The sequence below is a fragment of the Triplophysa dalaica genome, chromosome 3, assembly GCF_015846415.1.
Source record: "Triplophysa dalaica isolate WHDGS20190420 chromosome 3, ASM1584641v1, whole genome shotgun sequence".
NCBI lineage: Eukaryota > Metazoa > Chordata > Actinopteri > Cypriniformes > Nemacheilidae > Triplophysa > Triplophysa dalaica.
In genome coordinates, this window is record NC_079544.1 from 15,433,379 (window position 1) to 15,446,897 (window position 13,519).

The 13,519-nt window shown below is 37.9% G+C and overlaps 1 protein-coding gene across 3 annotated transcripts in view; it reads left to right on the forward strand.

Moving 5' to 3' along the window:
• pde4bb (phosphodiesterase 4B, cAMP-specific b) overlaps positions 1–13,519 on the forward strand; it is a 38,680-nt gene that overhangs the window by 21,467 nt on the left and 3,694 nt on the right. For all 3 annotated transcript variants that reach the window (XM_056742826.1, XM_056742827.1, XM_056742828.1), the window contains 4 exons: positions 6,943–7,055; positions 10,979–11,072; positions 13,131–13,315; positions 13,404–13,502. In XM_056742826.1, coding sequence (XP_056598804.1) covers positions 6,943–7,055; positions 10,979–11,072; positions 13,131–13,315; positions 13,404–13,502 — 491 coding nt within the window. The remainder of the gene's footprint in view (positions 1–6,942; positions 7,056–10,978; positions 11,073–13,130; positions 13,316–13,403; positions 13,503–13,519) is intronic.

A 13,519-nucleotide genomic window follows, 5' to 3' on the forward strand; every position in this document is an offset into this window, starting at 1 on the left:
TAACTAAACTGTTCTCTTGGACCCCTTTGACTACCATAGTAGGAAAAATGACATTGGTTTTCCAAAGAGTCCCAGAACTGTTTTCCTACATTCTTCAAAATATCTTCTTTTGTGTTCAACAGAACCAAGAAATGTATACAGATTTGGAACAACTAAAGGTTGAGTAAATGAAGACACTCAGGCTGTGTGTCTGTTATGAGTTCGTCTCAGCCTCAGACGTCACACCCGCAGACTGTTGGCTAAACGTCTGATGCATAATGCACACTTTTCTGGAAACACTTCAGAATGTCAAATTCGTCATCTGATTGGTAAAATTTCACAGGATTTCTGGAGACATGCGTGTCGCGATGGAAACAACACAAAGCCGTCTGATCTAAAAAAGTAAGCTGCAGTGTTTACAACGGTTGCTATAAGAATTCATCACGATCGACCAAACGCTTAAATTCTCAAAAGTATGCGAGGTTCACTGTATAAATTTATAATAATTTTGTTGCTGTCAGTTTTTGACACGTTCATGAATGTACACCAGTCTGTTACTTTGGGGACTATTCCACTCCTTTAAACATGTCGCGGCACAAAACACAACGCGATTGGTTGCTTTACCTGTCAGTCATATGTCCTCTTGGGCAGGTCTAGGCCAAAGAAAGCGGTTGATAGGTTCTGGCTGCGGAGACTAGTAATGAGTAAACGGTTATTAAAGCAAAAAGATAAATTGAAATATCTCTACATTTTGATGTATTTGTTTGTTTAATTGTTTGTTAATTTTTTTGGGTAAAATCTTCTTAAACATCCGTTCCTTCATTGCTAAAAAAGTGTTTTGTTGACTTTTAATTAGTATGGGATTTTATTTTGTAGTGTCACTGTTAACTACAGCTTTACAACCATTTATTACTTTATTTATTCATTTCAATTTCTTTTTAATTTTATTTATATAGCACATTTAAAAAACAACCGTGGTTGACCAAAGCGCTTAAAAAGTCCGGAAAAAGACTAGATACAGACAAATACAGTAAAAACATTTATGTTAATATTGCTCATGCACCTGTTTACCAACATTCTTATTCTTGGTCTTAATCTCATTCAAACTCATCTGAAGATTTCTTCACATGCATTCCGGCCTCACAAAAACTCCAGTCCCTATTTTACGCTCAGCCAGGTTGAAAAGTGGTGGTGCAGGTCTTGCAAAGCCTGCGCCCTGGTTAGTATTTGAATTATGCCATTGACGTCAGCAGAGCTGTAAAGCTGACCGGCTTCCCTTCCCTAAAGTAATTTCTGGCCAAGAGCTCTCTATGGTGCATTGTGGAGGCTGTCAAATGAGCATGAGATGAGTTGCAGACACGAAAGAGAGAAAGCAAAGGAGAGGGAGGGAGTGGAAAGCGTTGTTTGCCAGCACTGAACGTAGGCTGAAATAAAAACCAGCATTGCGAACTGTGAGAGACCCCCGAGCACTGTGTTTCTTAGGAGCAATAAATGTCAAATAACCTACACAATATACTTTCTGCTCCAAATGCAAATCGTGTGGAAAAATGTCGAAAAACATTGTTTGTGCAGGAATCGTTTTCAAAAAGGTCATTATTCACATACTTTATTGATGACATGGTTCATTATTCACCCAAATTCATTGTAGAAGCATTGTTACACTTCACATTTAATGAAAAACTAACTGTAACTGCTCCAATAATTTGCTTGTTGAGAACACTTACGCTTTGTTTTAGTTGGTAGGACTCCGCACTCGGTTTTATTTGGACAGCAGAAAGGCATTGCTGTCACTTTAGGATGTCGGCCTACTCTTTTTGAGTGCAGGTGACCCCAGTGACACAGTTGATTCACTGGGCTATTTTCCATTCTAGTCCCACTGCCGACGTGCAAAGCCCAGACAAACAAAAACAAGAGTGGGATGGTGAGAGCCAACGATCTGAGCCAAAGTACAAACATGTGCTCGTCCTCTAGAGCGCCTTTCAGTCAGTTTAAACGCACCGATCCATTAGATCCAGTAAATAACTCATGTTGGGTTAATTTAGGACATGTGTGGGTTAGATATATGTGAAAGTCTCTCACTTTAAATTTTTAACCGTGTTTTAAGTCATTTGGATCAAAATAATCAAATTTAGGTATAATGATAATAGATTTGTGTAAAATGTACAGATTTTTTTAAAAACATTTTCACACCATTATCGCCAATTATTCACATTCATGATATTATCGCAATATCTATTCATTTTGTTTTATATTTAGATAGATAGATATATATACACATTAATCTGTCTATTTCATCTAAAAAAATAATACTTTGGGTTTCGCTCTCTTTTTGGTCAAGGAATCACACTCATTCAATTTGTAAGCCTTGTGCCTCTTAAGGAAAAAGGTTAAAACAAAGCTTGAATTATTTATATGTGTTATATTATGTGTGTTTTATTATCACAAAATTAATAATAATGACATGTTATTTATTTTCACGGTTATTGTCAATATTGGTGTATATAGTGTCACCCCTAATCCCAAACCACATCTATAAAGCTAAATCAGAAAAAGGATTTTCGTTGTTTTGTTTTTTACCATTTAACAATTCCTTAGAACACCCTATAGCAAACACCTAGAATTCTGCTTTGCAAAAGACCAAGAACATCTACTTAAGATGGTTTCAAAACAACAACATGAGCAAATTTTTCTGCGCATGCATACTTTTGTGGACCTAATTTAACTTTCAGATCACTTCCGCAAAGAATAATAGAGTCCCTGTAGATTATTTCTGATAACAAGCAAAGGAAATAGCAAGTTAATGACATCAGCTAGCAAGTTATTTCTATAATATTTCTAGCGAGTATTATTTTGGGTTACCAGTAGAACAGGCATTACTTGGCTAAACTTAAATGGGACAGTTACAGCACCCATTCAACATAACAATACAATAAAATGTTACAACTTGTGAAAATCATATTAATTTTTTTTACAAGAAAATTGTAATATAAATAAAATAAAATAAAATAAAATAAAGATTGTTATATTATTTGCCACTCACCAGACCGATCAACAAACACAGACCAGAAGTTAACTCCGTCTATTAACAAAGCAAGCACATACTTTACCAATTCCTGGCAACCAACATTTTCTTAGTTTACGGTTAGATCTAGAAAGTTGATCAAAGTAATTAAATGTTGCTTTTAAGAACTGGAACTATTGAAACTTAATGTGAACTTAATGTTTCATAGAAACTCTTCTTTTCTTTTGAGCCAGACAGACAATCTTCAGACGTCTTCATTATGTCTCTTTCTTTAGTTTTTACTGTTAGAGTCTTTTGCTTTTCAGCGGGTAAGACATTTTAAAAGCATCAGCCTGGCCTCTTCATCTTGAAATGACAAAGAAATGGCCGTGACTATCAAAAGCATCTGAATCACTCAGCTGTCATACGTATGCAGCTTTATGAGTCACATTCAGCAGACCGGTCGAAATGGGAAGCTGTTGACTTTTGGCTCTCACAGGCAGAATCTGAAAAAACCTGGCCCATATATCAACAGTGTGGCTGGGGACACGAGCAGACACAGAGGCAGTGTACAGCCGTAATGGGAATGGGGGGTTGGAGGAAAGACCAACTGCTCTCACAGGGCTGGTTTTGTGGGACAGAGAGGATTCTGGGTAAATATACACTATGATGTTTTGTAAAGGGAGTCATAGAGTGGTACAGCTAAATTGAAAGTCACACCGGTATGCAAGGAAGAGTTTGACTTCAGAGGGTCTCAGAGTCCATTCATAGTTTGTCATGAGGCTGAGCAAGACAAAATTGTGAAACATGACATTTGCTGCGCTGTGAATCTAATAGTCAACTGCACAATCTACCAGATTGTGTAAGCGCTTTCTGTTTGAACAGAAGAGCAAATTCAGTATGACATTACTGAAAATGTGCCGTGTCGGCAATTTCTCAGTAATATTTTTTGTTGTTGAGCAGATTAAAAGTGCAAACAACATTTTAATCTGCTGTTTTATCATTAACATTATTTATATATGTATGCGTACAAATAAATGTGTATATTTATATATTTTACTATAAATTACTACAGTCGAACCATTGGCAGAATGCTCCTGGCCATAATTAAGGGCATCGCTAGCTTACAGTGGCACATGCTTGGTTTCATTTAGGCCCCTCGTAGAAGTCGCCAACTTGTTCTCTTTAAAGCTTCCGTGACGATGACATATTAATGCCGATATTTGTGTGTATCCATGCCAGGCTTTAGATGTCCACACGCAGTTTAAATCACCTCCATATGTGAAACATCTTGAGCACAGGAGGTTCTTCTAAAATGAACTTATTCATTGAGAGTTATGCGGCATATCCCTCACAGACGTCAGCATGGTTTATGCAAACCCTTCTCTCACTTTTACAATGGCCACGCACATGTTACTTCAATGACTCTGTTGGATGTGGTCACTTAAGTAACAAGTGCTCTCCGAAACTCTTGTGAGTAATTCATCAATTAAACTCCAGGGGTAAGATTTATTGAAGCGCTTGCCTGATGTTAGTTGATGTATGTGGTATTTCTGCCACATGACCAATCATAGGACTACCATACTGCAGTATTTCTTTTTTCAACCCCACTGCAGGACATTTTGACACATTTCAACACTAACTGTTGAATAAAGAAGTTTGTTACTGGAGAGCTTCACGGTTTTTAAAACAGCCGTCACACTACAAAAAATTGTGTAGACTTGGTAACACCACTATAATTTTAGTACAAGTTGCATTCTCAGTGTTGTGAAAAACGGCTTATGTGCGTCAACAGCTTCCTCTTGTACTGTTAGTTTAGTCTTAAGATCCAAAACCTAGTTTTCTGACACGGTTAGTGCAAGGATGCTAGTTGATAATAGTGCACAACAAGTTTAATGGTACAGACATTTGCATGCAACTCGTTATCTTTATTAATTTCACATACAGTAGGCAATTTGGTTGGAACATATAAGCATTAAAGGATCCATTCTTTTGCTGTTTTTGAGGCTTTGATTATGTTTTTTGGGTGTTTAACAATATATGTTCATGTTTCTAATTTAAATATTTCAAGTCTATTGTTCACCGCTGTCTCTCTTCTAACAAAACGACTGGATTTTTTCTGGTCTATATAAAGACCCTCCTTCCAAAACGCTCTGATTAGAAAAGCTGACCAGCTCTGTCGTGATTGGTTCCCCGCTTAGAGCGTGTGTGTGAAGATGTCCCACCCATACCATATCAGCGAGCTTCTGCTTCTCGGGCTGTTGTGTCTATTCATAAACTTTTATCAATATAGAGTTCTAAAATGTTTTATAATCCAAGAAAGCGTTGTTTACTACAGTATGTGCAATGCATGCTTGCAAGTTCAGTATATTTGTATTTATGTCTGCATTTGCATGTTTCAGATGTAAAACACTTAGGGAGTTTGTACTCTATCTGTGTATTCAAAATCTTTAAGTCGTGAACAGATAAACTTGTCAGTGGTTCTCAAGGTCACCCTGTCAATGATCTTGTGTATGTAAATGACTCAAACCGGCCGTAGCTGTAGCCCGAGGGGAGATTCCAGCCTGAGTGTCGCACAGAAATCTGCTCCATGATTTAGCGGTGTCTCACCCCCAGGGGAAGTGGTTTACTTTGCTTGGCTCCTGTTGAGCTTTGGCTGGATGCAGGCCAACAAGGGGAGTAAAGTTTGCCTCTCGTGTTGCTCCTGCAAACACAGCCTCGGCTTTGATTTCATTCCTTCACCTCATTAGCTCTTTCGTGGGGATCAAAATTTTAATGGAAGGGGTTCTTTCGCTGGTGCATAATGCAGATAACACCTTGTGTCTACTGAGGGATCAGAGTTAAACATTTACTTTAATCATTGAAACTGACAGATCACCTCCATTTTTGTGTGTGTTTGATTCATTGTCCTTATCTTTTCACTGTGTAAGCTTATTCTCTAGATCCCTGTACTAATGGTCACTGATTTCTTTTCAACGTTGACAGTTTAGAAAAATGAGTTACAGTATTAGGATGGACATCAAAACAGTTTGTAATTCACACCCAAAACATTAAAATAAATGACAAATCATTTTTGCCAAATTCTTAAAAAAACACTTTTTCTCCCATTTAATTGATCTATTTCCATTCTCCATTTTTGTTTCTACAATGCATTAAAATCACTATATTACTGTAATGAGATTTTTGGGGAAGAATCACGATTATAAAAAACTGGAAGATGAAATGTTCGGTCATGTAAGTGCAATGAGAATTCGAAAGGAAAATGTGCTAAGGGCGACTAAATAACCTCAATTTTCACTTTGCAAAATACAGTTTCTTTGTTTTGCTCAAGATTTCACAGTTAAGCGGAGGAGGTCGTGTTTTCGTGGGATCAAGATAACTGAATAACAAAAAAATCGAGCATGAATCATGACCATTCTCTGTTCAGTTTGGTTTCAATCAACTGCATTTTCCCTCATTTCGTGAGAAGGTTCAACGAATAGTTCAACTCTCATTATAATGTTATGTGACAAGACTTTGCGTATGTGCAAAAGAGAAACAGAAGTGAGATAGAAGGAATGAGTTGCAGAGTCCCTCCCACTAAGATCCCCTGGGTCTGAGGCTCATTGACACATCAGCACAAGGCAATGCTACAGTAGGTGAGAGAGAGAGAGAGAGAGAGAGAGAGAGAGAGAGGGAGGGAGAGAGGGAGCGAGAGAGAGATTGAACACAAAGACACACTGCCAGACAAACTACACAGTAGGTGAGTTGGATACAGAGACAGTGACTCAATGGAAAGGACTATGGAGCGTGCAGTGAATTGTTAATCCAGTGGAGCATTTATCACTGCAGAATCATCAGCAGCAGTCAGCCCACCATGAAATATCACTGTTCCCCTGTCTGCACTGCACCCTTCAGACCACCTTTTCTGGCCATGCAGCAGAGGCTGGATCCTGAATGCATGTCCATGTGTCTGTTCCCAGATGAATCCTACCAGAAGCTGGCCGTGGAGACCATGGAGGAGCTTGACTGGTGCCTGGACCAGCTGGAGACCATACAGACGTATCGCTCCGTCAGCGACATGGCCTCTACCAAGGTGAGACAGCAGCATGTCCACTCCCTCTTTACCTGAGGGTTCCAAAATTTCTGCTCTTGCCAAAGAGCTTAAAGACAAACTTCACATTTGCTTTTCTGCGTTTTTGCACCGAACAGTAGCAGTGCAGTTTGGTTCTTTAATAGGGATCAGATGATTGAGTTTTGTGATTTATAGTGCGTTTGCTTTTTCTGTGTAGTAGTTCTTCAACTTGGCATTTGGTAATAAATGTAAGATGAAATGTAAGAAGATGAGATGCAGTGTGGAGGTTTAGATACCCTCTTGTGGTGTTCCACAAATATTGCTGAAGTAAATTTTGTTATTGTCTGTTTTTTGGTGTGTGCGCGTGCCTGTACACACAGATAATAAGCCGGTATGATTTGTGCGTTAGTAATTTTATTGACATCATTTACAAGTATAGGCGTGTTATTTGTTAGTCAGGGTCAGCGCTGTTTTGTATGCTGGTTTAAGTGCTGATGAATATGGCATGTTTACAGTTTGTGGTTGTTGAGGTTTGTGCTGGCAGTGTCATCAGTGACGTACGATCTTGAGATACTGTCACGGAACACTGATAGTGTCAATCGCAAAAGCACAATGAGCATATAGTTAATGTTGCTTCCGGATAATGACCCAAAATGAAAATTCATTACAAATTAACAATAATATACATTACTGAGGGTTTGAAAGTTGAGAGTTAATAAAAATGTATCGTAACTTTAGCACATACAGTAAATTATTCTGTGTGTGTTTATAGATTTTGCGTGAAAAGGAAATCGTCGAATTAGTTACTGAACATTTTAACACGTCACCCATCAATAATTATACACTTATTTTACATGCAGGTTTGTGTTATTGGCACTGACCTCATCATTGACCTTATTGCTTTGTTTACCCTAATAAGTAATCAGATCGAGATAAAGAGCATGAAGTCAATACAGGACGGACACACATTACCTGACTGTAGACTTATTTATGCAACAATTTATAGTGTAACTTAGTATTTCTGTGCTCGATGCACTCCCCCAGCGATCGTACAGGTTTCGGAAAGTTTTTTCCGAACATAACTGTTTTGTAACAACTTTTCTTAGTCCGTTATTGGACAATTCTCCCGGAAAAGCAGGCGGCACGGCCACATGGTAGTGAAGAGCATGCGCAGACGTCACTTTCTCTTGTAAGCAGGAGAGAGAGAGCATACGTTCGCGAAGTTCAGGTGTTTGTTTGACTGCATTTGGGTGATGAATGTTATATAAACTGTGGATATAACGCTGGATTTGGAGACCGTTGAAACTGATATATGGAGCCGTCCCAGCGCTAAAAGATGCCGGACATGAACCGCATGCTAGAGTGAAGCTGATGTCCGTGTATTAAACCCGCTTTAAAAAAGGCCTCTTAAAATACTTGCTACGGATGCGAAAAACACAGAAAATCTAACCCAGTCCGAATTTTTTTATGACGGACATGTGGTCGTATTTATTTTTTAACGTGCGGAAATTTCGTACTCATTGTGAAATGTGCTTTACACTTAAAAGAATTTACAGACATAAACAAGTTTTTAATTTAATATGTGCAATGCATTAGATAAAATATAATGTCACATACATATATATATATATATATATATATATACACAGTAAAAATATAAACTCTTCATATAAACTCTTCATATATATATGTATATATGTATATATTGAGTTTGGTTCCAAAATGAGATAACCACGTATTAAAATATTTCCAAAACCATGTTTTTTAAATGTGTATTCCAATTAATATCAATCAAACTGCAGTTGGTTTGTCATAACATACAAAACATACATTAAATATTAAATGTAAATAAATGTTATAGGCTTTATTTAAAATAAACCGTTTTTTCCAAATATTAAAATAAAATTATTCGTGCATTGCAAAAATAATATAAATATACCTTTTTCACATTTTAATTATCAAATAAATATTTTAAATTGTAAAGACAACACAAATGGTAAAATCCAGTCTTTTAGTCACGACGCATAAACATAAAAACAGTTTTCCTGTTAAGCCTTTGAAGTTTTTCAACTGGTGATTTAATCAGATCCACCCAGAGTGTGCAGTCAGAACATGAGCAGCGTGGGTTGGAGGCATCTCTACCTGAGGCTACAGACAGCAGGAGAGGGGAGGGTCTGTGGGGTGGGGGGGTACGTCTACCGTGAAGTGAATCAGTCTTCATTTTGTCTAAATCATTTCCTGACACCCGTCGCAGTGAGCACTCAGGCGCTGCTTGGCACATGCTCATCCATAGTGAACGAAACAGCATCACGGCAACAATGGGACTGTGCTACTCTGAGAAAAGGAGAAAGTTTGGTGCATTAAAAGGCTGGAATGAGGTGAGCTTGTTTGTTTTTTAGGTCAGGTTCAGCTTTGGTTCTGGGGTTTCATACTAATGAAACTAATATATGAGGATGTCTTTTACGAAACGAGCCTTGGTGTGTTTCGATCAAGGTTTAGCTGGCACTTTTAAGCACTTTTTTAATCTTTAACTATAAGTCTTTTTTTATCTTTTCTGGAAATTTCAAAAGAAATCGCAAACGTTGCAAAGTTTGACTTTCTTGTTTCATTTTACCACTGCAGATTTATACAAACATAGTTTGAGTAAACTAATCATTTAAACTATTAAGTTTACATTTTAAAACAGTAAACTTCTAAAAATTATACTAGATTCAGATTTAGTCCTACCTGTAATTATGGCTTATTGTAAGCTTATACAAAAAAGCGTCTGCTAAATAAATATATGTGAATCTAAATATCCTTATTTTGCAAAGAGAATGAGATTTTACGTTTAATTTTGGAGTACGGCTATTAAAAACATATATTTAGGATTTAAAATGATCTTAGTTCGCATGTTCGTCTGTGAACTTCATGTTACTCTTGTCTGGCATCGAAAAACTTCTGCGGCTCTGTTTCCATGGCATTTGATCCTGGCACAATTTTGGCATCTTTAGAGGCAGAGAATGTTCTCTAATCTAATGATGAGAAAACAAACAAACATCACCAAAGACCAGAAATCATAACTTTGGTTCCTTTTTACACTTTATACACAGTTCTTGGTTTCCAATTTGTACCTAAGATTGTCTGTACAAACTTGGTTTAATAAGTTATGTATGTAAAGGAATGTAAGAAACATATGTTGCCATGACTTACTTACTGCAATGTACTACAATGAAGTTATGCTTTGTTTGATTTATTTCTTTGTTTTGCATTGTACGATGCTATCCACCATGATACAGTGCATCTTAAAAAGCACAACAATAATTTGATTAGCATCTTTTACAGTCTTTTAAGCATGACCACCATCAGTATGCAGATTAGGGCGTATCTGCGTGCGTGTGTGCCTAAGCATGTGTCCTTCTCTGGCTAGCAGCGGCAGGGATGTGTATAAAGGGAGGAGAGAGAGTGGGGCAGACAGAAAGAGAGAGAGAGAGCGAGAGCGTAAACTAGAGACAGAAACAAGTTACCCAGGCGGAGAAAGAAAGACAGGAGACAGGCTGGACTCTGGAGCACAGCAGATCTCATAGAATTCTGTCTGGATCTCTTTTCTATCCGTGCTTTTTCCAAAGCTGGCTGGGATGTCAAACAGATTACTGAGAGATGAGATCAGGAGAGATGGTGGGGAGAAGGATTTTATTGTAAAATAATCCAAAAGAGAAAAGAAAAGTGAGGTTTAGTCTATTAGCTTGAAGTTCAACATGCCTGAGGTCAACTACCTGCTTTCAGTGTCCTGGGGTTACATTAAGGTTTGTGTGAGAAACTTATTCTTTGTACATTTTGGTACATTTTCTAGTGTTTTATGTCTGTGAGGGTATTTAACAGAGGATATGAATGAGAATTTCAGCACCAGATAACTTCAGAAATACTGATTTGCATTTACTGAGACATGTTGTTTTGTGTTTTAGTTCAAGAGGATGTTGAACCGAGAGCTGACACACCTGTCTGAGATGAGTCGCTCTGGAAACCAGGTGTCTGAGTTCATCTCCAACACTTTCTTAGGTGAGTCCAAACATAATTTTTCTTTAATCGATGCACACTAGTTTACTTGAAGGAACTGTATATTTCCTTTGTGGTTTTTAATATATCGTCCGCACATTTGATTAAGCCAGACAGCTTCCGTATTATACAGCATTGTGAATAGAATGGGACGATGATAATGCTGTGTTTCACAAAAAAGGGATGAATCGTGGAGCAAAACAGCTTGGGCGAAAAACTCTGATAGTCATTCAGATAGTGAATGGGATTTAAGATATCTAGACTTAATCATATCTGAACGTCTTTTGCTTTGCCTGCACTACTATTTTTCAATCCAGTCAGATCTGATCTGTGTCTGCGCTGCAGTGAGAGTGTGTCTGAGAGAAAGAGAGAAAAGGGGGGCTGTAATCTGTGTCAGATGCCACAGGGTCACTGTACTCTTCTAACCCCAAAGTTCAGAACCCCATGGCGTCCACACTTAACTCATAGTCATCAGCAGGGAGATTTTTAGACTCTTAAAGGGAAAGTTTGCCTAAAAATAAAGATCTTTCATCATTTATACATCCTGAACTTGTACTTGATTGTTTCTTTTGTGAAACATAAAAGAATGTATTTTGAGAAATGTCTCTGTGGATTTGTTTTCATACCATAGAAAGAATGTAAAAAAAGATGGACTGCGTGACACTGCTTTCCTTCCATTGTAATGAATTGAGTGTAAAATGTCCAAACGAAGGGCACTGACATGTTACTCAAAAACTTAAGTTTGGAGACTGGGCAGTGGAAGGAGAGTCTGCCCAGTAGTGAGCACCAAGTGGAGCGCGGTATCAAGGTCCTGCCCATATTCCCTGATGACTCAAAAGTAAATGAAGAAATAATGTTACCGCACCTCTTTTTAATAACATCTTATAACTTACTAAAACCAAACTTATTCAAAAAACGAACCCTTGGACATACATCAACGTGATAAAACTGACTAAAATAACAGAAAAGATCTGTTTGAAATATTTGAAGTGTAATTGGATTTTATAGATATAGTCCTGGACCATTTCTTAACAAAATGTCGAAATATCTTCTCTTGATGATGTTTTATTAACAAAGTTCGGGAGGAGCACGTGCAGATAACTAACACGGCTGGCTTGATATGACCAATCTCACCATTCAGATAATTAGTGTTTTGAAAGAGAAGAAGTGATTGATGTGATTCAGAGGGAATGGTACTGGAGGAAGAAATTAAGGGAATGGAACAAATAAACTGCGGGATAAAATGGGCTTTAGTAGGTTTTCAGAAGTTGAAGTAGGTTTTGTGGATGTTTACACACAGGATATCAGGCTGTTATGAGTTCGATTATAAGTGTCGTGGGAAAAAAACCTTTTTCAGCATGTCTATTGTAAACAACATTGGCATTACGGACAAACTATATTCTCCATGTGGTGACCTTTTTGTGAATGATTTGATATACTCAGATTCCTTACTGGTCTGGTGATGCTCCAAATGGTTGCTAAATGAAACTTGTCTGACAAAGTAACCTGCCATTTTAATAAGGATAATTTTGCATTTGCATTAATTGCATTGTGTTTTTAAAGATTCTGATAAGCAATCTTTGAGTTCGTATTGAAGTCGCTGACTTTACATTGTGGTCTAAATATGCTCTTCAAATAATGTTTTATACGGATCATTTTAGCAATGATTGGTCACCAGTCTGTATTGGGTTTTTGCATGCTGGTCTGCAAGATGGGATTCTGATGTGCTTGTGATCCCATCAACACACTTTACCATCACTCAACACTTGATCAACTGTTTCACCAAAGACCTTGTTTTTTCTGTAAAAATCTACCAAACCAGCAATAACCAACATAAAGCTGCCTGGACCAACATAAAAGTCAAAAATGTTTTTACAGAAAATACTGAGCCATCACCTGTAAAAATGTTTTTGTGGGTGGCTTTTACTAATATCAAATTTTGTTTATTATGACTTGGGATCTCACAGTCTGACAAAGTTGCAGTCATAGTAGTGAGTTGAGTGTGCAGGTGCTAATGTTAACAAACGTTTGAGTAACAGACCGAAACTTTTACCCCTCCAGATAAACAGAATGAACTGGAGATCCCGTCGCCCACTCAGAAATCGCGGGACAGGAAGAGGAGGCAGCAGCAGCTCATGACTCAGATCAGTGGGGTGAGGAAGGTCACGCACGGCTCCGATCTCTCCAGTAGCTGCGCTATTGGCCGCTTTGGAGTAAAAACAGATCTCGAGGACTTGCTCTCAAAGGTACATAAAAGTGCACAGAATCGCTTGTGAAATTCGGAAAAAGTTGCACAGTTTGATATTGGATTTGTATCCCGTCTTGCATTTGTAGGACCTAGAGGACATCAACAAGTGGGGGTTAAACATCTTCAAAGTTGCAGATCATTCTCACCACCGCCCACTGACCTGCATCATGTATGCCATCTTTCAGGTTGGTGCATAAAGCAA